Raw genomic sequence first — 26,144 nt, 5'->3', positions numbered from 1 at the left:
ACAAACTCCAGTGTTGGAAGCCTCAGGCCAAACAACCAGTCAGACAGGAACACAATCCCACTCATTTAAAAAAAAAAAAAAAGAGAAGGCAAAAAAATATGTCACAGATGAAGGAGCAAGGTAAAAACCTACAAGACCAAATAAATGAAGAGGAAATAGGCAATCTACCTGAAAAAGAATTCAGAGTAATGATAGTAAAGATGATCCAGAATCTAGGAAATAGAATGGAGGCACAGATTGAGAAAATACAAGAAATGTTTAACAAAAATCTAGAAGAACTAAAGAACAAACAAACAGAGATGAACAACACAATAACTGAAATGAGAAATTCACTAGAAGGAATCAATAACAGAATAACTGAGGCAGAAGAATGAATAAGTGAGCTGGAAAACAAAATGGTGGAAATAAGTGCCGAGGAGCAGAATTTAAAAAAAAAAGAATGAAAAGAATTGAAGACAATCTCAGAGACCTCTGGGACAACACTAAATGCACCAACATTCGAATTATAGGGGTCCCAAAAGAAGAAGAGAAAAAGAAAGGGTCTGAGAAAATATCTGAAGAGATTATAGTTGAAAACTTCCCTAACATGGGAAAGGAAATAGTCACCAAAATCCAGGAAGCACAGAGAGTCCCATACAGGATAAACCCTAGGAAAAACACACCAGGACACACATTAATCAAACTAACAAAAATTAAATTCAAAGAAAAAATACTAAAAGTAGCAAGGGAAAAACAAAAAATAACACACAACGGAATCCCCATAAGGTTATCAGCTGATTGGAAACTCGGCAGGCCAGAAGGGAGTGGCAGAATATACTTAAAGTGATGAAAGAGAAAAACCTACAACCGAGATTACTCTACCCAGCAAGGATCTCATTCAGATTCAACGGAGAAGTCAAAAGCTTTTCAGACAAGCAAAAGCTAAGAGAATTCAGCAACACCAAACCAGCTTTACAACAAATGCTAAAGAAACTTCTTAAGCAGGAAACACAAGAGAAGAAAAAGACCCACAAAAACAAACCCAAAAAAATTAAGAAAATGATAATAGGAACACACATATCGATAATAACCCGGAATGTAAATGGATTAAATGCCCCAACCAAAAGACAGAGACCAGCTGAATGAATACAAAAACAAGACCCATATATATGCTGTCTACAAGAGACCCACTTCAGACCTAGGGACACATACAGACTGAAAGTGAAGGGATGGAAAAAGATACTCCATGCAAATGGAAATCAAAAGAAAGTTGGAGTAGCAATACTTGTATCAGATAAAACAGACTTTAAAATAAAGACTGTTACAAGAGATAAGGGACACTACATAATGATCAAAGGATCAATCCAAGAAGAAGATACAACAACTATAAATGTTTATGCACCCAACATAGGAGTACCTCAATACATAAGGCAAATGCTAACAACCATGAAAGGAGAAATCGACAGTAACACAATAACAGTAGGGGACTTTAACACCCCACTTACACCCATGGACAGATCACTCAAACAGAAAATACATCAGGAAATACAAGCTTTAAATGACATGATAGACCAGATAGATCTAATGGATATTTATAGAACATTCCACCCAAAAAATGGCAGAATACACTTTCTTCTCAAGTGCACACAGAACATTCTCCAGGATAGGTTACATCTTGGTTCACAAATCAAGCCTCGGCAAATTTAAGAAAACTGAAATCATATCAAGCATCTTTTCTGACCACAATGCTATGAGATTAGAAATCAATTACAGGAAAAAAACTGAAAAAAACCCAAATACATGGAGGCTAAACAGTGCACTACTAAATAACCAAGAGATCACTGAAGAAATCAAAGAAGAAATTTAAAAATACATAGAAACAAACGACAACGAAAGCATGATGACCCAAAACCTATGGGACGCAGCAAAAGCAGTTCTAAGTGGGAAGCTTATAGCAATTCAATCTCACCTCAAGAAACAAGAAAATCTCAAATAAACAATCTAACCCTACACTTAAAACAACTAAAGAAGAACAAAGAACCAAAGTCAGTAGAAGGAAAGAAATCATAAAGATCAGAGCAGAAATAAATGAAATAGAAATGAAGAAAACAATAGCAAAGATCAATAAAACTCAAAGCTGGTTCTTTGAGAAGATAAAATTGATAAACCCTTAGCCAAACTCATCAGAAAAAAAAGGGAGAGTATGCAAATCAATAAAATTAGAAATGAAAAAGGAGAAATCACAACTGACACTGCAGAAATACAAAGGATTATAAGAGACTACTACAAACAACTATATGCCAATAAGATGGACAACCACAGGAAATGGAGAAATTCTTGGAAAGGTACAATTCTCCAAGACTGAACCAGGAAGAATTAGAAAATAATAAACAGACCTATCACAAGTAATGAAATTGAAACCACAATTAAAAATCTTCCAACAAACAGAAGTCCAGGACCAGATGGCTTCACAGGCGAATGCTCTATCAAACATTTAGAGAAGAGCGAACACCGATACTTCTCAAACTCTTCCAAAAAATTGCAGAGGGAGGAACACTCCCAAATTCATTCTACGAAGCCACCATCACCCTGATACCAAAACCAGAAAAAAGATATCACAAAAAGAGAAAATTATAGACCAATATCCCTGATGAACATAGATGCAAAAATCCTGAACAAAACAGTAGCAAACAGAATCCAACAGCTCATTAAAAGGATCACACACCGTGGTCAGGTGGGATTTATCCCAGGGATGCAAGGATTCTTCAATATACGCAAACCAATCAATGTGATACAGCATATTAACAAATTAAGGAATAAAAACCACATGATCATCTCAATAGATGCAGAAAAAGCTTTTGACAAAATTCAACACCCATTTATGATAAAAAATACTTAAAAAAAATTTTTTTCTCCAGAAAAAGGGCATAGAGGGAACCTACCTCAACATAATAAAGGCCATATATGACAAACCCATAGCAAGCATCATACTCAATGGTAAAAAACTGAAAACATTTCCACTAAGCTCAGGAACAAGACAAGGATGTCCACTCTTGCCACTCTTATTCAACATACTTTTGGAAGTCCTAGCCACAGCAATCAGAAAAGAAAAAGAAATAAAAGGAATACAAATTGGACAAAGAAGAAGTAAAACTGTCAACGTTTGCTGATGACATGACACTATACATAGAAAAAACTGAAGATGCCACCAGAAAACTACTACAACTAATCCATGAATTTGGTAAGGTTGTAGGATACAAAATTAATGCACAGAAAACTCTAGCATTCCTATACACCAACAACGAAAAATCAGAGAGAAATTAAGGAAACACTCCCACTTACTGTTGCAACAAAAAGAATAAAATACCTAGGAATAAACCCGCCTAAGGAGGCAAAAGACTTGTACTCAGAAAACTATAGAACACTGATGAAAGAAATCAAAGATGACATAAACAGATAGAGAAATATACCATGTTCTTGGATTGGAAAAATCAATATTGTTAAAATGACTATACTACCCAAAGCAATCTATAGATTCAATGCAATTCCCATCAAACTACCAATGGCATTCTTCACAGAATTAGAACAAAAATTTTTATAATTCTTATGGAAATAAAAAATACCCCAAATAGCCAAAGCAATCTTGAGAAAGAAAAACGGAGTTGGAGGAATCAGGCTCCCCGACTTCAAACCATACCACAAAGCAAGAGTAATCAAGACAGTATGGTACTAGCACAAAAATAGAAATATAGATCAATGGTACAGGATACAATGGCCAGAGATAAACCCACACACATATGGGTACCTAATTTACGGTGAAGAAGGCAAGAACATACAATGGAGAAAAGACAGCCTCTTCAATAAGTGGTGCTAAACTGGACAGCTGCATGTAAAAGAATGAAATTAGAACACTCCCTAACACCACACACAAAAATAAACTCAAAATGGATTAGAGACCTAAATGTAAGACCAGAGACTATAAAACTCTCAGAGGAAAACATATGAAGAACACTCTTTGACATAAACAGCAAGATCTTTTTTGACCCACTTCCTAGAGTAACAGAAATAAAAACAAAAATAAACAAATGGAACTTAATTAGACTTAAAAGCTTTTGTGCAGCAAAGGAAACCATAAACAGGACAAAAAGACAACCGTCAGAATGGGAGAAAATATTTGCAAATAAAACAACAGTCAAAGGATTAATCTCCAAAATACACAAACAGCTCATGAAGTTCAATATCAAAAAAAAGAAACAATCCAGTTAAAAAATGGGTGGAAGACCTAAATAGACATTTCACCAAGGAAGACATACAGATGGCCAAGAGGCACATGCTCAACATCACTAATTATTAGAGAAACGCAAATCAAAACTACAATGAGGTATCACCTCACAACGGTCAGAGTCTGTCATAGAGTGAAGTAAGTCAGAAAAACAAATACTGTATGCTAACACATATATGGAATAAAAAAAAATGGTACTGATGAACTTAGGTGCACGGCAGGAATAAAGAGGTAGACGTACAGCATGGACTTGAGGACATGGGGTGGGAGGGTGAAGCTGGGGCGAAGTGAGAGTACCATCGATACATGTACACTACCGAATGTGAAATTGTTGGCTGGTGGGAAGCAGCAGCATAGCACAGGGAGATCAGCTCAGTGCTTTGTGATGACCTAGAGGGGTGGGATAGGGAGGGTGGGAGGGAGGCTCAAGAGGGAGGGGATATGGGGACATGTTTATGCATACAGCTGATTCACTTTGTTGTTCAACAGAAACTAACATGGTATTGTGAAGCAATTATACTCCAATAAAGATTAAAAAAAAACCCTTGAGGGACTTCCGTTTTGGTCCGGTGGTTAAGAATCCACCTTCCAATGCAGGGGACACAGGTTCGATCCCTGGTCGGGGAACTAAGATCCCACATGCCGCGGAGCAATTAAGCCTGCACACCGCAACTACTGAGCACGCATGCTCTGGAGCCCGCACCACAACTAGAGAGCCACGCGCGGCACAGTTACTGAGCCCACGTGCTCTGGAGCCTGTGCGCCACAACTAGAGAGAAGCCCGCGTGCCGCAACTAAGACCCGATGCAGCCAAATAAATAAAATTTAAAAAAGAATTAAAAAAAACCCCTGCCAAATAGAACGCATCAAATGAGAAATTAAAATGACCACAAACACATGAAAACGTACTCAGCATCACTAGACATGATACTTACTTGACTATCAAATTGACAAGGACTTATTTATTTATTGCCGGTGCTCTCAGGCTGCCAGGAAAATGCTTCTCCCATGCTGCCTTGTGCGCTTCCGAGGGCAGGGGTGTTCAAAGCTTCACACCTGGCACGAACTCTATCTGTAGGAACTGAGCCCAAGGCAGGTCTTGAGTGTGAACACACACCCACGAGGAGGTTCATGGCAGCACGGCTGAAATGACGCTGACACAGAGCAAGTGAATACAAGCTGCATGCAGTCGAGCCCCCCCTCCCATATGACACAGCCATTAAAACATTTAGAAGAATATATGTAACAGATTAAAAGTCGAATTTATTAACTACAAAAGCTGATTATAAAATTATAATGATCGATCCTAATTTTGTAAAAGTGTTTTAAAGGAAAAAATTAATCCTTGAAAGGATTTACATCAAATACTAATGCTGTCATTACCGTGAGGTAGGATTATGGGAGATTTAAATTTTCTTCTTTATACTTTAATGTGCTTTGTAGATTTTATGCTGTAGCATAAATGCTTTTATATTCAGGAAAGAATGCATAATAAAATACATCGTATTTGGGGTAATTTTAAAAACCTTTTCACACATTTCAAAATGCAGAATTATAAACAGTCAATAACTTTATTAACATAATGATATAAAAATTTTAGTGTGATATACAGAATTCCCAGAGAGTAATTTTAAAACATTTTAATGCTTCTTAAAATCTTAATTTACAAGACACCTTGTCTTACTGCCACCGACCTTTCAATACAAAAATTTTACAATATTTGTTTGCTATAAAACTACAACATACAAGGCTGGGTAGTTCTTCCCCTGCTGGCCATTCTGTTATAAGGAATGTCCATTAGTCAACTACTAGGACCTCTGTATGTCAAACAATAAATTACACAGATTATGTACATAATTACAAGAGGATTATTCAAACTCCAGTATGTTGTTACACACCACACTGCAGGCCAACGCCTCAGGCCAACAGCTACTGAGCGCAAGCTACTTGTAGCCAAATATGAGTCACACGTGAGAGTTGGCCCAGTTAGCCAGGCCTTTTTGGTGGAGAATTTAAAATGGTAGAGAATTAATAACAACTTTGTTAGGCACTGATCCAGGCTAATTCCAGAAAAGCCTGGTCGTTCTAGGAAGCACGCACGATTCATAAACTTTCCCACCCTCAGTCCCCGACAACTGGTAACATACTCTTCATTAGTGATACAAAAATACTCTGTCTTAGATTCGAGCTTCTCTTCAAATTCTTAGAAGTAACTAAAGGATATCACGTTTTCTTCTTTGATTTAGACTTACGATAATATTATACCACTCAGTCTGGTCAAGTGAGAATAAAATAACTGAACGTGATTTGGCCAAATTTTACAGGCACACAACTCAAAATGCAACAGCAAGGGGCAAGGCTCTCCTGGGCTGGGCCTCTCGGAGGCACTGCTGGTGCTCGGCAGACATCACCGAGGACGGAAACCTCACCCCACCGGGGCTTCCACATCTGTTGACGTGGAATAAAAATAATAATTCAGTACACTTCCGTGCAGTGAGAAGAGCTTATACTGTGGTTATGAAAACAAGCACTTCAGTTGAAGAGCAAGAAGTCAGAAACTTAGAAAGTGGTTTAAAACTCAATGCTGGTTTATCTTTCCGAAACACAGCACCTCACCTGACGGCCCCAGATGGCCCCTGTCGAGCGTTAGTGATCACACAGGCAGACAGTCGTGCACACCTGTTTCAAGAGAGGAAGCGTGTGTGTCCAGTGCCTGGTCTGGGGCCCAAAGGTGGACAGGGCAGCCAGGCCAGGCTCACTCCTGTACACCAGCCTTTCTGGGCTCCACGCTTTCCTGTAAATCAGAATCGAAGCAGCTGTACTTGGGCCTCAAATTCCTCCTAGCATAAATTCTATATATGAACTCGTCATTTGAAGTGGGAAAAAACATTTGAATTTTTAAAATCGAGAACTGTATTTTCAGCCTAAAAAAGTGCAAACTCACACCTGCAGCTCCCGCAGCACCCACACCAGGCCTCTTTCCCAGTCACCCCATCTGTTAAATTAGTGACATTCATGGTTCTGTAAATGTCCTTGATAATTAAAAGATTTCTTTGAATAACTCAGGAAGTGGTTTTTAAAATGAGATGGACCTGTACGAGCGTAGGAGGCGGGGCACCGCGCTCCCAGAGCCTGGGGTCCTCTCCCTGGGGGCGGCAGATGCTGCTGTGTTTTCACACGTCCCAGCACCTCCGACACGTCCCGAGGTCCCTCAGGGCCAGGGTGTGAGCTATGCTCACATGTTGTAGGCGACGTAGATGGGGTCCAGCTGGTCGGCCAGGAAGCCATCACGCAGGTGCATGCGCTGCTTCTCCCCGCGGGAGTTGATGGGGATGACACCTGGGTCCACGATGACCACCACGCCCACCACCAGGTGATGCTCCTCCAGCACCACGTTCGTCACCAGGGCCACCAGGTCCAGTGCATCCTGTTCCAGTCCATCCAGCTCAACCACCACCACCAGCAGGTTGGTCCAGGTGAAGACGGCACTGCAGGGAGAAGGCGGACGGTGTCACACGGGGCCAGGCACAGGCTTTGGGGGCTGGGAAAGGGCGTCAGAAAGAGACCAGTGAAAAAAACCAAAGTAGCTTCACGGACGTCACCCTCCTGCTCAAGGTCAGTTACAATTCAAAGGCTAAGTTAAGTGTGTTTTACAGGAGTATCTATTCTAATTAAAGTTCTCGCTAAGAATCAAGAATATGTGATGTCGAAAGCTGTGCCTTTCCCAAGGCAAGCTCCCTACAAGGTGAGGAAATCCTGAATCTCGACCATTTAAATTAGGAAATTCATGTTAAAAGCAGAAGCATTTCAGGATAACTGTGGAGCTCTCACCTTTTGCCTGTGCATTTGCGGACAGACTCTTAGCTTAAGACTGATTAGGAAGAGGAAAAACCAAGCAAACCCAAACAAGGGGTCTCTGGCCCGTGATCCCAAGAGCGTGTCTGGGGTCTGCTCCTGGAGAGAGGCAGCTGGCCGCCTCACCCACACGGCCGCAGTGCCTGCCCTGGCCCCGGAGAGCTGGGTGACGGGCGCCCCAGGCCCTCACCACTCGGCGATGCTCCTGTGCGCCCGGATCACTGACGTCTCGATGTCGACGGGGTGATAGCGCATGCCCCTCAGCTCCAGCGTCTCGTCCAGAGACCCCACCACGTACAGCGCGTCGTGTCGCTCTGTGGACAGCACAGTTCGCCCACCTCAGCACAGCATGCGGTGCCGATGGCTGGCGACTCAAACATTGCCTGACGACAGCCTCCTGCCACACTCAGCCCCGAAATTCAGAGAAGTTACGCCCACGTCTGAATATTTATTTAACAACAACTTTTACTATCTCTGGAAACAAAGCAGCAGCTACAGAGGCTCCCAAAACTTCTGACAGCATCTGGCCAGCGTGCTGTGGCCAAGGGACTTTGAAAGCTTGGGGGGCCGTGTGGGAAGGGCCCAATAGATGGCTAGTGAGACACGCCCACGGCTAAGCCTGGGGGGCCCACAGCCTCTGCCAGCAACCCCACATCCTCCACAGAGGCTGGGGTGCAAGACCAGTGAAGGAAAAAGAGTAATTTTCAGAGAAAACCGTGTCAGGGCACCTAGAGAGACGAGCTCCTAGTGAGGGGCGAGGTGAGTCGGCGGGAGCCCCCAAGATGCCGCCCGCATGGAGCTCAGGTGCCGGTGTGGGGCTGCACAGGGACCCCTCACCTCCGCTGGCGTCGGTGAGCTCTGTCCTTCGGAGGAATCCCAGGAAGCCAGTCCTTGCCCAAACGGTCTGGGTGTCTCCGAAACTCAGCCTGGCACTGAAGTGGTCGGCGTGGAGGCCCTCCTCCCCGTAGACTGTGTAGTACCCGGTGGCGCTGTGCGGGCTACTCACCCAGACCTGGGGGCCCAGGGGACGAGGGGGTCAGTTGCCACGGTGCCAGGCACAGTCTGTGCCGATTCACGGCAGCAACGCCACAGCACACGGGTGCGGGGACGGGGCGCTCGAACTAAGTTACAACAACAGGCACGGAAAGCAGGCAAGTGACTGTCCTCCTTCAAATGAACCATTCCCCTCCTTGGACCCCGGAGAGACGCCTGTGGGACAGCGATGTACACAGCTGACAGTAAGAAAGAACCGGGAGCAACCTGCACGTGCACATGCACACAGGGCCAGCGAGAGAGTCGGGGCGCAGACCCGCTCGCACGTGGGCTAACGGTGCCCAGAGCGTCACGGGCCCCCAGGGCACCCTTCTAAAGCCAGGGCCCTCCAGGACCCACAGGCGGCTCCCGACTGACTACCAGGCTCTAGGTATCCCCCAAAAGCAGGGTCCGAAAGAGGAGACAGCGTGGCCACATGGGTCCCGGCCTGGGGCAGACCTGCCAGGACTGTCTTGGGACCCACTGCTGCCCTAACAGGCCTGGGCCCAGCTGGCCAGGAAGTGGGTGGGGTAGAGGGGAGGCCCCAGGCAGAGCACACCCAGCCCTGGGACTGGGACACCTTTCCTGGCTGATGCGGCATGAGCCCCAGGCCCACCCATGCCCTCGTCCCAGCTGGTCAGGGACCAGGCAGTGTGTGGGGACACCCCTGGGTGCTGCCCTCAGCAGTGCAGGATGCTGGCCCCCAGGCCCGGAACTGGGAGCTGAGACCGTTCCCACCATAACAGACCAGCCTGGGCACCCAGGCTCCACCTGCCATCCTGGCCACCAGGTACTGGGTCCCACCTGTCCCGTTACTCTAGGCCAGGTGCTGTACGCAGGCATAACAAGGACCCCAGCATAGCCTGTGTCCTGGGGCAGTGAGGACCCCCCTGCCCCGTGTCCCCAGGATGGAGAAGACCATCCCTCTTAGCTACGGGGTCCGCCCCGTGCTGTCCCTCACTGGGGCTGCAGGAACTTCCCTTCAAGGGGCAGCTGTTTCCTCCACGGCTGCTGGGTCCTGTGAGGCTCCTTAGGCCACCCAGTGTCTGCAACTCAAGGTTTCCCTCTGCTAGTGGGGTAACGGGGCAGGGGGCTTCATCCCAAGGGCAGGATCCTGAAATCCTACCCAGGGACTGGGTCCAGGAGCACAAGCACTGTGGGGACAGGTTCCCCAAAGCACGTGTGACACCAAAGGTTCAGAATCCCCGAATCTGGGGCAGAACGGGGAGGAGGGGGAGGAGCAGGTCCTGGGCGCTGGGGCCCCGCAGCCTCACCTCGCCCAGGTGCGAGTCTCCAAGGGGCCCTCTGGTCTCGCTGTGGGCAATGACGACCTTCACTCCAGGGAGGATCTGCAGGGAGAACCGAGCTCCAGGTCAGAGGCGGCACGGCCCTCCTGACTCAAGTGCGTCAACACAACGCCCTTCGAAGCTGATCCAGAGGATGTGACACGTGCACGGGGGCAGTCAGGTTCAGAAGCCGACCTAAATCTGCCTTTGAATTTTAACAGGAGAGATTTTAACAGAGAAAAAGAAATTCTGAATCTTAGCAAAATCACCCAGTTCCTGAGAATGGACCCTATTTTGGATGGCAAGAGGGGTCGAGGGGGTCTTTCCCTGAGGCCCCTTGTGAGAGCTCACGAGTGCCGGGGGTCCACATGACTCGGCTGCATCCCCCGCCGGCCCCCCTGAGCCCCCGGCTCTGGATGGAAACCTGGCCCCCAAGAGGCCTTCCTGCCCCCAGACTCAGAGTGGGGCAGCTGCTGAGCACGGGCGCCGGGCCCACCAGGGGCCGTGGAGAAGACTCCAGGGGAGTGTGCCTCGGGTCCAGGACCCCCGCTGGGCCTGCAGGGCCTCACTGGGCTCAAGTCAGACCACCTGGCTGCTCCTGGACACCTGTTCTATGTCCTCAGTTTTCCCAGGTATAAAACGGGAGGTGACAGTAGAGACGTGCAGGCAGTGGAGGAAGGGATGAGGGGTCACAGGAGGTCACCACGGCCGGCGCCAGACCCTCCCCTCCTCGTGCTGTCCCCACAGCCCTGGTGGGGCCCTTCTGTTTCCCCGGATGCTGCTGGGCCTCCGACCTCTCCCCGTGCGGCCCACCCAAACCCTGAAGCCAGAGCTCTTTCCAGAACCCAGGTCCGTCAGCGCCAATTTATCATAACAGAGAAATATGGGGGGAAAGTCCATCAAACACGGACGCAGAGCCATGTGTGATAGGAAACAAAAAGGCACCAGAAAGAATTAAGAATTGCGTTCGCAGAAAGGACAATGCAGACTGCACACGGGGCGTTTCTGTGCGTGTGGGAGGGACAGGAAGGGAGCCCTGGCCTGTGTCCACACTCCCTTCCTCCACGGTCTGTGCCTTCCTTCCCAGGCCCCACGCCCACCTGCCCACGAGAGCGCCCTTCTCTCCTCCTCCCCTCCCCACAGTGCAGCTCCCCAACGCAGGCCTCCCTGTGGCCCCAGGACCTTTGCGCCAGCTGAACCTCCTCCCCAGGTCTCTGCTCCTCCTCTGGGGCAGCCCCTGCTGGTGCACAGCCCCCGCCGGCTCCTCCCCGACGTTCACCGCGGGCTCGTCCTGCGCTGCCCGCGGGGCACCTCCCCGTCTCCTTGGAGGCAGCTGTGGCGTGCGCTCGGGAGAGTGTAAGCGGAGCAGGGGATGTGCCGAGCCCTCCTCTGGCTGTGCAGCTGCAGAGGGAGGCCCGAGGCCGGGGGCGGGGCGCAGGCCTCCCCCCACCATCACATTGTCTGACGGTTCCTGGGGGTCTTCTTCCTTCCTCTGAACCTCCTCTGCTTCTGAGAACGCCTGTTCTCCTGGCTCTATGTCTGCTGACCCCTCACAGTGGCTCAAAGTTTTTCCCTGGGTGCCCTCAGGTGATCTCACAGCCCCACCACCTGAGCCCACTCTGGGTCCCTGAGATTGCACCAGGCCTGGACTGCTTTAATGGTAAACTGCCACCATGGTGGGGACCACTTCCTGTCTGTCACTTGAGCCAGGGGCTGCATTCTTCCAGGCCCCAGTGAGCTGCTCCAGGGCCACCATGAAGGTAACAGGCGCCCCGTGGCCTCAAGACCCAGCAGTGCAGTTCCTTCTAGGTCTCTGCACCTGAGGTCCTCCCTTTTTAGAACTGGAGCTCAGATGTAGACGTAAAGACTTAGCATGTGTGTGTGTGTGTGTGTGTGTGTGTGGTGTATGTGTGTGGTGTGTGTGTGGTTGTGTGTGTGGTGTGTGTGTGTGGTATGTGGTGTGTGTGTGGTATGTGTGCGGTGTGTGTGGTATGTGTGCGGTGTGTGTGGTATGTGTGCGGTGTGTGTGTGGTGTGTGCGGTGTGTGTGTGGTGTGTCGTGTGTGGTGTGTCGTGTGTGGTGTGTGTGGTGTGTGTCTGCGGTGTGTGGTGTGTGTGTGTGGTGTGTGATGTGTGTGATGTGTGTGCGGAGTGTGTGTGGTGTGTGTGTGATGTGTGTGTATATGTGTGGTTGTGTGGTGTATGTGTGTGGTGTGTGTGCGGTGTGTGCGGTGTGTGTGTGGTGTGTGTGTGATGTGTGTGTATATGTGTGGTTGTGTGGTGTATGTGTGTGGTGTGTGTGCGGTGTGTGTGCGGTGTGTGTGGTGTGTGTGTGATGTGTGTTGTGTGTGTGGTGTGTGTATGTGGTGTGTGTGCTGTGGTGTATGTGTGGTGTGTGTATGTGGTGTGTCTGTGTGGTGTGGTGTATGTGTGGTGTGTTGTGTGTGTGTGTGGTGTGTGCGGTGTATGTGGTGTGTGTGCGGTGTGTGCATGGTGTGTGGTGTGTGCGGTGTGTGTGGTGTGGTGTGTGTGTGGTGTGTGTTATGTGTGTGTGATGTGTGTGTGGTGTGTGTATGTGGTGTGTGTGCTGTGGTGTATGTGTGGTATGTGTGGTGTGTCTGTGTGGTGTGGTGTGTGTGTGGTGTGGTGTGTGTGGTGTGGTGTGTGTGTGTGGTGTGTGCGGTGTGTGTGTGTGGTGTGGTGTGTGTGTGTGTGTGTGTATGTGTGTGTTTACAGCGAGGAGAGGCCTCTACGTCACCCAGCCCAGCCCGACCACAGGGGTCTGTGCTCATTGCGAGCACCTCCCAGGGACGATGTAAGGATAGAGGCCCAGTCCCCTGCACTACCTTTCCAGACTCTGTCAATGGCAGACTGTGCGGAGAACCCCGTTCCACCAAACGTACCCTAAAAATTAACAAGGGAAAAATTTCAGAATAAAATTTACTACACAGACAACAATCTCTAAAAAGGCAACTCACAAGGTAGTCAGAAATTGATTATCACTGCAACAGCCAGTCCGTTGACAACAGCCAAGCCTTTTAGCCTTTTGATCAGGACCTTGCTGTGACCTTGGAGCAGTGACTTCGGGTGCGTGGCTCACCAAGGACTGCTCAGGGCAGGAGCTGGCTCTATGTCCTCGGAGGGCCCCTGGCCAGCTGGCCTCACCCCCCGGGAAGCTCCACCATGGTTTACCTCAAGCTGCATTTGAGGATCCAGAACTGGGATCTGGCTCCAAAGCTGGGAGGGACCCCGACCCGCAGGTACACACCTACACACCGTGGCCCCTGGGACATGTCTGCTGACGTGATGCCTCTGTCCTGCCCAGCGACGGGCTTACTTGTTTTCTACCCCATAAAAAGCCACGTGTCAAATGCTCGGTCACTCTTGGAAGGTCATTCCCTTCCTGGTCGTGGGAATGACTGATCAAGGGAGGACACAGGGATGCAGGGGAGGCCCAGGCTGCCCGGGGGCCTGGGTGCTGTTACCTGTCATGGCGCAGTGCCCTCATGTCCACGTAGACGGTCGTGGGGTCCGGGCCGGCTGTGCCCTGCAAGGGGAGCAGCAGAGGAGCGTCCACTCGGGCCTCCCGCGTGGTTCCCAGGGGCGTCCCTCCACGCGGCTGCAGCTGGGGGACAGCTCCTCGGCCCTGGGGGTGGGGTGGGGCCGGGAGGGCAGCCGCTCCGCTCCCAGCAGGAGTCTGCTTTCCTGCAAACACCTACAAGGCTTGGTACCATCGAGGCACTTCCAGCGACACTGAAGGAAGATGTCACGTCAAACCATGTCACATTTCAGTCCTGACAGCTCTCTTCCCGCTGGTCTCTAAGAAAACACTGCTATGGGTTTTGGGGCATTTCCACCGAGCCATGCTCGCTCCGACCTAATGCTCCTGAGGACTGAGCACAGCGAGGCCCCACCAGGGATTTGCCAGAATGACGTCCTCACTCTCTCTCCTCTCATCTGACAGCTGACGTTGGCCCTGATTACAGGACAGCACGTTCCTTTCACTAGATAAGGAACATCAAGTCACAAGACACTCCGCCCCAGCATCATTCTCTGAAGATCCCAAAGCGACCTAGGTCTGCCCTGGAATGAAAACGGAAATTTTTTCACTGAGACTAAACACAGCCCTTCCTCCAGAGGCAATTTATTAAAATGAAGGTTAAATGCTTCTGAAAATACTTTTTGTCTTAAATTCAGTTACGAAGGAGTTACTTTTGTAATATGGCAAATAACGCCCACCGTGAGCAGGAGAAACACGTATTTGTCTGGAGCTCACGAGAGGCCCCTCAAGGGCGAGGTCAAGGTCGTACCTGCTCAGCCAGCTTTCCCAGCCAGTTGGGCGGACAGAGACTAAGGAGGCCAGCAGAGGGAGACAGGGAGGAGAAGCCACAGGAAACACAGAGAGCACAGGCATGTGAGAAACACAGCTGAGAGAGAGCAAAGTGCATCACTGCATCTCAAAGTGCAAACCAAGAACGTCCCAGCAAGACTTCTGCCGCCCACGTGCTGATAAGCAACACAGATGCCATCGCGTTTCCAGGAAGGAGGGCCCGGGCTGCCAGACGCTGAGCAGACATGAGGGCTGCGCTGACAGCCACCGACCCTGCGCCAGCAGCCTAGGTGCAGTCGCACTGTCTGCAACGGGAGGACCTCACGAGGGACCACCCCACTCCTCCTGCCACTCAGCAAGGGTCCGAGTGAGATGGTGAGCCGTCTCCATTGTGGAGAGGCCGTCGCAGGAACGCCAGGACAACAGGACGCCCGCCTCTGCAGTCGAGACCCTCCCTGTGCCCGGCAGGCACTGGCCAGTACGGGCTCGGGGATGAGGAACTGTGGTTCCCCTGAGGCCTTTCCTCCCCACAACTCCTGAACATGGGTGCGTGAGGCATGCAACGTGGTTTAGAAAGAAGTGGGACTGAGGTACTAGTAGGAAATCTGGAAAACAGCCAGAGTCACCTGAATTCAGAGGCAGTAAATAGCACTGCACTATAGTTAGCTGTTCTGAAACTTGGTTTCCTTTTAATAAGTAAAATATCTTAATGGTCCAAAAATGAATTCCGGGCAATATAAACCATCACACTCGTTAATGTTTCCATTTAAAATTGCTAGATGTCTTAAAAAACAGTTAGCTTATTCTCGCTTTAGAATATTAATTGCATACCATATCCAACTTAGAAATTCTTCCAGATAATAGTCACTGGTCCAAAAAATTTTGATTTTTCCAAATAAGTCTTTGTTCATCAAGAACAGAATCTCTTTTATGGTAAAACGCTCAGCTCTCAAAGCTAACGTGCAATTTGGAAAACGCAACATCAAAGGCTGGGAGGACCAGAAAGGACCCAAGGACGACGGAGAAGCGCAGCGCGTGCACGTGCGCCCAGCGGGAAGCCCTGCCGCCTACCTGGAGGCAGATGGCCACGTTGACCCTGCAGCCAAACGTGGTGCTCACAGCGCGCGCAGGCAGACCCAGGTCCCTGAACAGCTTGGAGAAGGACTGCGTGAGCGCGATCCTGGGCCGCTCCTCGGCCACCACCATGCAGGTGCGCACGCACGACAGGTTCACGCCCTTCATCTGTGGGAGGAGTGGGCGCACACCGCCGGGTCTGAGCGTGAAGGCCAAGCTGCTCGAGCCCCGCCTCCTCGGTTCCGTCTCCCCCGCTCCGCCCTCTCGGCTCCGGCCCCTGAGACCCGGGGTCAGACCCACCCTGCCCTGCGCCCGCCGCCCTCTCCTCCCAGGAGGTTCACCATGGGTGTGTGTTGGGGTGGGGGGGGACGCCCCGGGAGGGTTTTCGGTTGCTGGGAGAGGTCTGGTGGTCTCTCCAGGCCCAGACGGCACGCACCCTGAGCACCGCTGTCTGCGCGCCCAGGCCCCGGGCGCACATCTCCATCACCGAGTAGGAGCAGAAGGTGACGCGGGCCTTGTACTGGCTGACAGCCCACAGCCACAGGGACACGTTGGTCTCCAGCTCCGGCGGGGGCACCAGCACCGACTGGTGTCCCGAGTAGACGCTGCGACAGCGACAGGGGCGGGGTCAGCACGTGTGCAGGCGCCTCTCCCCTCAAGGACACTACCCTTCCCGGCAGAGCCCACCCTTTCTGCTCTGGCCGAGTAGGGCTTTCAGTAGAAAACTTGGGGGCGCAGGTCCCGCCACCAGCACTCAAGGATCCAGGGTCGCTGTCAGGGACGGGCCAGCCGGCAGGGACGGGGTTCTGCTTACAAAGATGGGTTCCTACTTCCCTGTTCTGGATGGAATCAGTAGTAACGGAGAGTGTGCACTTAATAAAAAGGCATTTTTACTCTTTTACTCAATTTCAGACCCCAACTCCAACCCACCAAACACCCACACAAACCAACCCACTCACACGTGTATCCTCTGCTTTGTGGGCTTCAAAAATGTACCTTAGAAAGGGGGCGTCTAAAGAAGCAATTCAGCCGGGGGTGGGGTAAGGAGGGGGGGGGATTCTACCCACACACTCACCTTCCACTCACCTGCACACTCAGCTCCACTCACCTGCACACCCACTCTCCACTCACCTGCACACTCAGCTCCGTTCACCTGCACACCCACCCTCCACTCACCTGAACACTCAGCTCCACTCACCTGCACACTCAGCTCCACTCACCCACACACCCACCCTCCACTCACCTGCACAGTCAGCTCCACTCACCTGCACACTCAGCTCCATTCACCTACCTGCACACTCAGCTCCACTCACCCGCACACTCAGCTCCACTCACCCGCACACCCACCCTCCACTCACCTGCACAGTCAGCTCCACTCACCTGCACACTCAGCTCCACTCACCCGCACACCCACCCTCCACTCACCTGCACAGTCAGCTCCACTCACCTGCACACTCAGCTCCATTCACCTACCTGCACACTCAGCTCCACTCACCCGCACACTCAGCTCCACTCACCCGCACACCCACCCTCCACTCACCCGCACTCAGCTCCACTCACCCGCACACCCACCCTCCACTCACCCGCACACTCAGCTCCACTCACCTGCACACCCACCCTCCACTCACCCGCACACTCAGCTCCACTCACCTGCACACCCACCCTCCACTCACCTGCGCATTCTACCTGCACACTCACCTGCACAGACACCACAGGGCAAAGCCGAGGCCACAGTAGGGGTCGAGGCAGATGGCGATCTGCCTGGAGGGGTACAGCTCACACTGCAGCTTGATGGAGCGGCACAGGGCGCTGGTGGCCGCGTGTGACATCTTAAGGAGTGAAAGGAAAGCTCTGCTCAGTGATGTGAGGGAAGAGGGAGGGCTGACGGCAGTACCTGCTGCCCACAGCAGCCGGACAGACACCTTCGCTTCCTGAAAGGGTGGCTGGCCCCAATCCCACATTCACCAGTCAGTACCCAGGAATGGCACACTATGAATCTTCTAGGTGAGAGTTCACAGTAATAGAGAATTTTAGTGGAGCGTTTGGTGCCTGCTAATGTGACAGACTCATCCAAGCCACCTGGTCCTCGAGGCCAGATAGTCATGAATCAGAAAGTTTAGACGTTACCATAAAACCTAAAATACGCATCACTCTCAGGCTAACCTAATCCTGGGGTTTATTGGTATTTAACACAAACTTTAAGGAGCAAAACTGCTGCTTTAAGCTCTGGGAGGAGGAAGGGCCTGCACAGACCTGCAGCCAACACCCTTCTGCCCTTTGCCCGCCCACCGTGTCAGGGGCCGGAGTGGAGGGGAGCTCCAGCCAAGAGAACCCACCTTCACACCCGCCAGGATCCCCGTGGTCGACACGCTGAAGTCCAAGTATGCGAGCATGTCTGGGGACGGGGGCCTGAAGATGCTGGCCACCCTCTTCTTGGGTATGTCATCTGTCGGTCAGGAGACACAGGTGGCGTGGATGCTAGCTCAGGCTCTCGTGGGGAGAGAGGAGACGGGACGCACATAGGGAGCTGGGGAGCTCAGAGTAGAAGTCAGGCTGCGGGAGAGCAGGCCGCGTGTGCATGCAGGGAAGGTCACGTGGAACTGACCCTCGCCGACCACGCCGTGCATGTGGTGATGGGGACAGGGGACGAGGTGGACACGGAGGGCTGGAGATGGGCCGAGAGAGCCCCACAGGACAGCTCAGAGGAGCGGGGACTTGGCCAGGGTCCCAGAGCCTGTGATGGAGCCAGGATTACTGACATCTCTATGCACAGTGAGTGCTAAGGATGGGCCCCCAGGGCTCTGGGTGCTTCATCGCGTTCCTTCAGGACCATGAGATGGGCACAGCACTGACTGCGCACAGGTGGGCGCAGGCGAGGCGAGGGCAGGGAGCGGTGAGGTGAGGGAACTCCCCGGAGCCCATCTGCTCCTGGGCCCACCCCTGGGTGCCCCGCCAGCCGCCCTGGACCAGCTCCCCGTGCCTGTTGCTGGTATCAGGCAGGTGGCCACTGACAACACGGTCCCTGACTTCCTCTCGTGGGCAGTGCCCTGGTGGGCAAGGACAGGCACCTATACCCACCAGGTGCGACGGGGAAGGAGGGGCCCCTCTCTGCTTGCCGGCTGGCACCCATGTGGCCGTGCGCGAGTTACCGATGGAGCCTGCAGGGTGCTGCTGGTTTGGGGTGTCTTGATGGCTGACCCAACAGGCCAAGGCAGAGGGGGCCCACAAGCATTTCCTGGGGCGTAGGAGCACGTACCCATGATGGGGACCCAGGACGGCTGTGTGTGTGCTGTGGGCACCGTCTATGTCCCCACAACTGCCAACCGCTGCGTGGGCATGACAGGCAGCAAGGGGAGTTCATCCACAGGCGCCGGGCCTTGGAAGGACCTCTGCTCCCCACCACCCGCCCTCTGTTCTGCGCGCCTGGCTCTAGGCTCAAGCTGGTGGACACAGGCTGTCGGGCCCAGCCGGCAAGGCTCCTGTTGGTCGCCTCTCACCATTTACTGAAGCTGCTAAGCTGCTCTTAGCCAACCTTTATGTTTACGTGGCGACAACGCAATCCCTACAACAAAGGAAGGAAAGGGGGCTGATCCTGGCGGGGCCAGCGAGCACACCAACGCAGCAAGGACGCGCACCTGTATCTAGAATGGTCGGCCAGGTCCTGACGTCCACGGTGGCCAGTGCTTCTTTGGACTTGAGCAGCCGCGTGATGGCCTGCGTCGTGAGCACGCATGCAGACTTGCTGACCTGCAGGGCACAGGGGTTGAAGGCACAAGTGAGTCTCGGCGCCTGGGAGCAAACTGCACACGCGCCCACGGTCAGGTCCGCCCTGCCGGCTGTGGTGCCTGCCTACCTCCACAATCATCTTGACGGTGGGAAGTGTGGTGGCGAGGTTCTGGGGGTGCGGGGGCCGCACAGTGACAGGCACGCAGCCGCAGTACAGGCAGCCGTAGAAGGCGGCAATGAGGTCCACCCCTGGGGAGACACATGGTCAGAGGGCGTCAGCGGGTCAAAGGCGGCTCCCCACGTCCAGGGCCATGGATCCACGAGAAAGACCAGGGGCCTCACCTGCTGTGCTTGAATAAAACCACCTTCCTCCACACTAACAGGGTGTGCACCGAACAGCGCTGTTACGGAGGGACAGAGAGCTACCCCCGCTGCAGGTCAACCCCCGCCCAGACATGGGGAGGTCAGGAGGCGTGGGGGGGTGCGCAGTCACGGCCCAGAGGAGGCCATGGAGGGCGGGTGGGCGAGCTTCCCACCCCGGAAGCCCCACACCTCTCGCGTGCATCTGCACCCTGACATGGGGGACCTGGCCGCTTCTCTAGGGAGGCCCACACCCCTGGGGATGGGCCAGGATGTCCCTGCCCTGCTCTCAACCCCGCGCCAAAACGTGGGACCACTTGCTGCTCCTTCAACTCTTTCATGTGTTTCAAGTTCTCCATAATTAAAACCGGGGGGAACTGTACACTTCTAACCCATCTTCCCCTCTTGAACTCAGTCCGACTTGAGGACAGCTGAGTCCCACACTCTGGAGACTCCTCCAGAAGCTGTCCTCAAATCACACAAGGCCCTGCCTGACAACATCTGGCTACCAGACACCAGTCTCAGGCTGTTTTGATTCCAGGGTCAAAATAAATACGCAACGTTTAACCCAGCTCACGGGTTTCACCAGATTACAAGTTCACGATGCTCCATCAGGGCCAGGGGTGCTCAGCACGGTCATCTTTACAGGCCTGAGCCCACCCACCAGGGACCACCCATCTGCGCTGTGCTTGAGGGCAGCTCAGGAGACAGAGCCAGCAGGCAGGCCGACACGTGTGTGAGTGTCCTCACACCCAGCAGGGCCACTCTGCCCAATGCGCCACAAAGGTATCACCAGACTGAACACAAGAAAGCACCATCAGCAACTCACTTCCACGAGCTCACGCAGCTCCTGCCGTCCCTGCGTGTGCATCTCCTGTCCTGGCATCACCAGGCAAACATGCGGGGCAGCCCTGTCCCTGCCCGCACCCCACCTGTCTGCAGCTCCCAGAGAGTCACCCCAGGGCCACACACCCTTCTGAGGAGAAAGTCCTGGCCCCTCGCAGGAAATCAGGAGATGCACAACACACGCACGCGCGCGCACACACGCACACACACACCGGTGTGCATCTGCAAAACACCTGCACCCATTCCCAGCCTTCAAGGAGGGTGGGATCTGCCCTCCAGCTATTAATTATACTCTCCACCTGCTGGTAAGGTTGTAAATTCAGAACTTCACCAAGCATTTTCCTTTATTCAATAAACATTTTGTATAAACAGTGTCAAACATGCCCCAAAGAGAGGGAGGCGTCAGGCCTCCTTCTGTCTTTTCTCCTATTCTCCTGTTACTTCAGTGTCCCTCACCCCCAGCATGTCCTCACGCTGCACGCCTGCAGCTGCAGCCCTGAGCCCCGGCATGGCTGTGGTCCTCCCAGGCTCTCCGCTGGGTGTGGACGGTGACGGCCGGGGCTCCCGAGCGGCTGCGTCCCTGCCTCATCTAGGCCGGGGTGATGTCTGCCGCACACTGAGGCCAGGGAGACGAGACGAGTGGGAGCTGCAATCAGTCCTGGAGAAAAATGACCGCACGTTCCCAGGACCGGAAAGAGCAGCATAATTGTAATGCCAGTGGGAGTTCTGGAGTGTCCAAGCCGCCACGCAGCTGAGTCCAGAAATAAGCCGGGCCGCCAGCTCGCCCTGGCTGCTGGGCAGGGAGCCCTCCATGGCAGCCCCTGGAAAGAGGCCCCCAGATCCCACAAGCAGAGAGAAAGTGCCCAGTACAAGTCGTGTCCTGCCAGACACACTGAAAAGAGACGGTACCCAAAACCTGAGTCAGGAGATCCAGAAGCATGAAAAAGAGGGAGAAAAGGCAGTAACGAAAAATAACATTTTCCTGATATGAAGATTAAGTGGGCAAGAAAGGGAGAGAGGACCTAGACCCAGGCATTTCCCAGTAAAATTCCTGAACTAGAACCAACAAGCTTCCAGGCAAAACAACAACAAACTTATAAAGGGGGGAAAAAAGAAAATCACCCACAACCCTGGCGAAGCACCTACCAAGACAGAGAAACCTGTGATTCCTGTTCCGGCTAAGGCTCAGGCCGCCAGGGAAAGGGAAAGGTCTTTCGAGTGCCCATCACCCGTGCGCCAGACGCAGGAGAAAAACATCCCCTAACAGCCAAGCAGCAAACTCCCAGAGCCAAGACCCCAAGACAAGGCAGGAGAGACAGAGTGGGCGCCAAGCGGGTGAGATGGAGCCGACGGTGAGGATGGGCTGCAGGGGCCTCACTGGGCAGAGTGAGCGGATTCCACAGGAGCCAGGTGGCACCGGAGGGAGCCCAGAGGGCTGGGAGCCCCCAGGAGGCCCAGACGTCCCGACTGGGGAGGCGTAGGCATCTTGTTCCCACGACTGAGGGTCTGATCAGAGAGGGTGAGCGACGGAAACCGTTCACCCACTCACCGGTGCCTGTGAGCAGCCATGAGGGTTTGGGCCCAGCAATCCAGCCCAACACAGAGAGGCCACGGAGTGGAGCTCGGGGCTCAGGGTGCGGGGCACAGAAGGAGACGGGGTGGGCGGTGGGGTCCGTGCGGGTGGCCCGGGGGCCAAGTCCCACCCAAGGTACAAGGAAAAGAATCAGGGGCAGATCGTCATCTGTCCGGACAAAGTCAGCAGATAAGAACTTCAGCCCATTTTAACATGTGCTAAAATGCATTAAGAAAATGATGCAAGATATGAAAGAATAACCAAAATCAGAACTAGAAAAAAGAAATGAGGAAAGAAGTAGAAATTATAAAAAATCATTTCAGAAACGAAGATGGAACTAGAAGGAGCCCAAGAGCAAATAAGACAACGGACACAGAAACCACGAAGAGGAGACTGGAAACTCAACGGAGACACTCCTGGGGAAAACGACAGAGAAGACCTAACACGTGGGCCATGGGAGCAGGAAGGAGGTGCAAAGAAAATCAAAGCAAGGGAAGGGACAGAGAAAAGACTACAGTTCTAGAAAACTTCCTTAAAATTAAAAAAAATAAAAGATTTGCAGCTTCTTATTTAAAGATACCTTATACATTGTACGGCATTGATGGTATAGTGGTGAGCGTAGCTGCCTTCCAAAGATTCCTTAGGTAAGAGAATGCTGCCCTGTAATAATCATGTTACAACCACATGCCGGACTTTAAGAAGGGAAAAAAAATGTCCTTTTGGCACCTAGAGCAAAAAGACCAGTGACTCATAAGAGGAAGAAAATTAGATTATCGTCAGACTTGATGCTTAAGGCCAGGAGAAAATGGACACATATTTGAGAGGCTCAAGAAAAGAAAATGTGAGTCAGGGGTTTTTTTAATCTAGCAAAAACAACTTTCATTATGAAGTGTACAGACGGTTACCAACAGGCAAGAACTCAAGGGATACTGCTCCCATGAACCCTTCCCGAGAAACCAATCAGAGAACCAGCGTGGCAGAAAGAGACTGAATGCAGGCACCAGTGCACCGAGGGTGCGGAGAGGCCGGCTTTGCAGGCCCCCAGCCCCGCCCGCCCCGGCGACACAGAGAGCACAGCTACAGGGAAAGCGGGTGGAGAAAGCACGTGTGGAAATATTTAAGCTGCTTCCAAAAATCACACAGGTGGTCACGTATTACTACTGTTATTTTGGGGGTGCTGCTTGTGACACAGGATAAAGCAAGTGAGTGATCTTGGGATATTTGAATTCTATCGACTCCCATCCTGGAGAATCAGGATTCTCAGTAGGGAAGAAGGGAGACACAGGCGTAAAGCAGACAGAACGTCAAGAAGGGTTCAGTAAAAGCCTGTAACCCTGAATCTGATCGGGTGCAACAATATGAACTCATGAGGCACTGCCTGTCTCCGAGATATAATTATTACACTCATTTTAAATCAGAGCTCTGTTCACGGAAAGGGCCAACGGCCAGTGGCCAGCCCAGGAGGGACGAGCCCCTGGCCCAGACTGGTGCTGTGAACACCAGGCTCCATGGAGAACTGGCCGGGGCACCTGGTCCCGGCAGACAGCAGGAGGCATCAGGACAGGAGGTCACACCCGGGGACGTGGGAGCAGCTCCCACTAGAGTGTGACGAGAAACAGAATTCATTTTGTTGATAGAAGGAAAGAAGCAACACTTACTCTACCTTTCACAGCTGAATTCTACCACTGGGTGACCAGATACTAACGAGGGCAAATGTCTGTTTATAGTTTATGGCTGATAAGTGAGAAAGAAAGGACAGAGTTAGAATACCACCGTGTAGTGACCCTTAAAGCATTAATGAATGCGGGACAGAGAATGTCAACGGCTGCTAGCGTGCTAATTCTGCAAAAGAAAGAAACAGCCCGACAGCACTTAGGGTCTTGCGAGGGAGTCTGACTGGGGTTCCCTGTGGGAGCCCAGGAGCAGCAGCCCGGCACACACGGAGCCACTCCAGACGGCGGGGACGCTCCAGGGCCACAGAAGAGACGGACAGAGGGCAGCCTGCAGGTTAAAGGAGACTTAAAAATATATCAGATTTAAAGAAACTTGGCAGACTAAACTGTGATGACTAGGACGCTCATCTGTGTGATCAAGTTATGGAGAAATGGTGACCACAGAGGTCAGGACAGAGGCTACTTTTGGAGAATGGAGGAGGTGGCTGGGACGGGAAAAGCAAAGATCCATTTCTCGACCTGGTTGGTGGTTACAAGGGTGTTTGTTTTCTAGTAATAAAACAGAGGGGAGAGATGAGGGGAGAGATGCGGGAAAGAACAGCCAGATGAAGAAAGCAAACAGAAAGGAAAGGCTGCACTAAGACAGGCAAGAGTGGACTCACAATTACATACAAGTGCTCACAGGGGTGCAGGCACGCGTGACGGGAGCGCAGGGTGGGCACGGGCAGAGGGCAGGCTGGCAGGTCCTTACCTGGGGGGTAGACCAGGGCCACGTGGGCCCCGGTGGTCAGCCTGGCCTTCTCCATCAGAGCAGCGGCCACTCTCTCAGCCTTTCTGTGCAGCTGGATGCAGGTGGTGGTGCTGGTGACTGTGCCCTAGGAAAGCAATCATGGGCACTGCTGAGCAGGGGGCGGGGGACGACCCATGGACACTCCGTGCACAGCCCGTGTCTGAGCCCCTGTGGTCAGGAACCAGGACAGGTGCCACCCCAGACCCGTCTGCAGTCTTCTCAGAGCCTGGTCGTCCACCACGGCCAAAGACTTGGTGATTGAAGAAAACCCTTTTGGCCATTATGATAAAATATTCTAAATATAACAGTATTATAAAGAATAATGTAATAAATATCCAGTTTTTCATTACCTAGTATTTTGCCACGTTGTTTCAATGTCTCTTTTATAAAATAAATCACCACCACTCTACATACGCCCCCAATTCCATCCTCTCCCTCCCTAAAAGCAACCCTTATCCTGAATATAAACACACATAAGCAAATGAGAAACAGTAAATACACGCCCCTAAACTGAACCCTGACTCATGTTCAGGCACCCCATCCACCAGGTCTCGGGGCCTGGGTTGCCGCAGGCTGCTCTTTCAGGGAGCCTGGGCGGGCGAGTGGCTGGCGGGGCGCCCCGCACCTGGTTCTCCGCGGAGGAGAGCTCGGCTGGGGACCAGCTCCGAGCTGACCCTCCCTCCCCCTGCCGACCCGAGTCAGGCCTCACAGCTCTCTCGGCCCTTCTCAGGAGAAGTACGGTGCCACTCAGCCTAACCACCACTGGCCTGCAGGACAGCCCGGCACAGCGTCCGAACCCCTCACTGCTCCTCGGCCGGGGCCCCACCACGCAGGTCCGGGGGCTTTGCACAGCAGGTCAGACTCTCCTCACACTCAAGCTGAGGTACAGAGCGCCATGCCGGGCACGCACCGGGAGACCAAAGGCCCAGAGCTCCCCCCAGTCCCCAAGGCTAGGGGCCACCTCGTGCCAGGGACACCACCTGCCAGGCACAGGCCTCCTCCCGGGTCGAAGGCCGGCATATCCTTGGAGACTTAAGGACAATTCAAACCTGAGAAGGTTGACAAGCCAAAAGAAGTGCAAAAACTTACAAGTTTTTGGAATGCACCTGGAGAAGGCCAGGTGGTCTTCTGTTGGTTCCTCCTGAGCTCTGAGCTTTAAAGACGATCATGGGGTCTTCTGGGCTGACCGTGCTCCTGGTGGCATCTCTGGACACGCCCACCCACAGCCCCCTCCTCCCTGGGAAGCGCCCCATCTGCACAGGCGCTCAGCCCCCACGCAGGCCACCCTCGATCCCGCGGGCCTGCCTCTGACCCCCCCCTCACACGCGTCTGCATCCCC

The 26,144-nt window shown here is 52.3% G+C and overlaps 1 protein-coding gene across 6 annotated transcripts in view; it reads right to left on the bottom strand.

Annotated features, from left to right (window-relative positions):
* Positions 1–7,496: 7,496 nt before the first annotated feature.
* The window catches only part of DIP2A (disco interacting protein 2 homolog A), a gene marked incomplete at its 3' end in the record, with an annotated part of 91,026 nt that continues 72,378 nt past the window's right edge, over positions 7,497–26,144 (bottom strand). For 5 of the 6 annotated variants that reach the window (XM_079705432.1, XM_079705431.1, XM_079705429.1 and 2 more), the window contains exons 26-38: positions 24,767–24,890; positions 19,691–19,812; positions 19,473–19,584; positions 18,174–18,283; positions 17,536–17,666; positions 16,274–16,442; positions 15,835–16,005; positions 13,919–13,980; positions 13,280–13,337; positions 10,423–10,497; positions 8,954–9,128; positions 8,307–8,430; positions 7,497–7,749 (exon numbers count right to left, since the gene is read on the bottom strand). In XM_079705432.1, the coding sequence (XP_079561558.1) occupies positions 7,497–7,749; positions 8,307–8,430; positions 8,954–9,128; positions 10,423–10,497; positions 13,280–13,337; positions 13,919–13,980; positions 15,835–16,005; positions 16,274–16,442; positions 17,536–17,666; positions 18,174–18,283; positions 19,473–19,584; positions 19,691–19,812; positions 24,767–24,890 (1,686 nt within the window). Of the gene's footprint in view, positions 7,750–8,306; positions 8,431–8,953; positions 9,129–10,422; positions 10,498–13,279; positions 13,338–13,918; positions 13,981–15,804; positions 16,006–16,273; positions 16,443–17,535; positions 17,667–18,173; positions 18,284–19,472; positions 19,585–19,690; positions 19,813–24,766; positions 24,891–26,144 lie in introns of all 6 variants that reach the window. The other variant, XM_079705428.1, reaches the window with a different exon arrangement.

Source organism: Hyperoodon ampullatus (assembly GCF_949752795.1).
Source record: "Hyperoodon ampullatus genome assembly, chromosome: 5".
Taxonomy (NCBI): domain Eukaryota; kingdom Metazoa; phylum Chordata; class Mammalia; order Artiodactyla; family Ziphiidae; genus Hyperoodon; species Hyperoodon ampullatus.
Note: the sequence above shows the minus strand (reverse complement) of the source record. Positions and strands in the feature narration are given on the sequence as shown.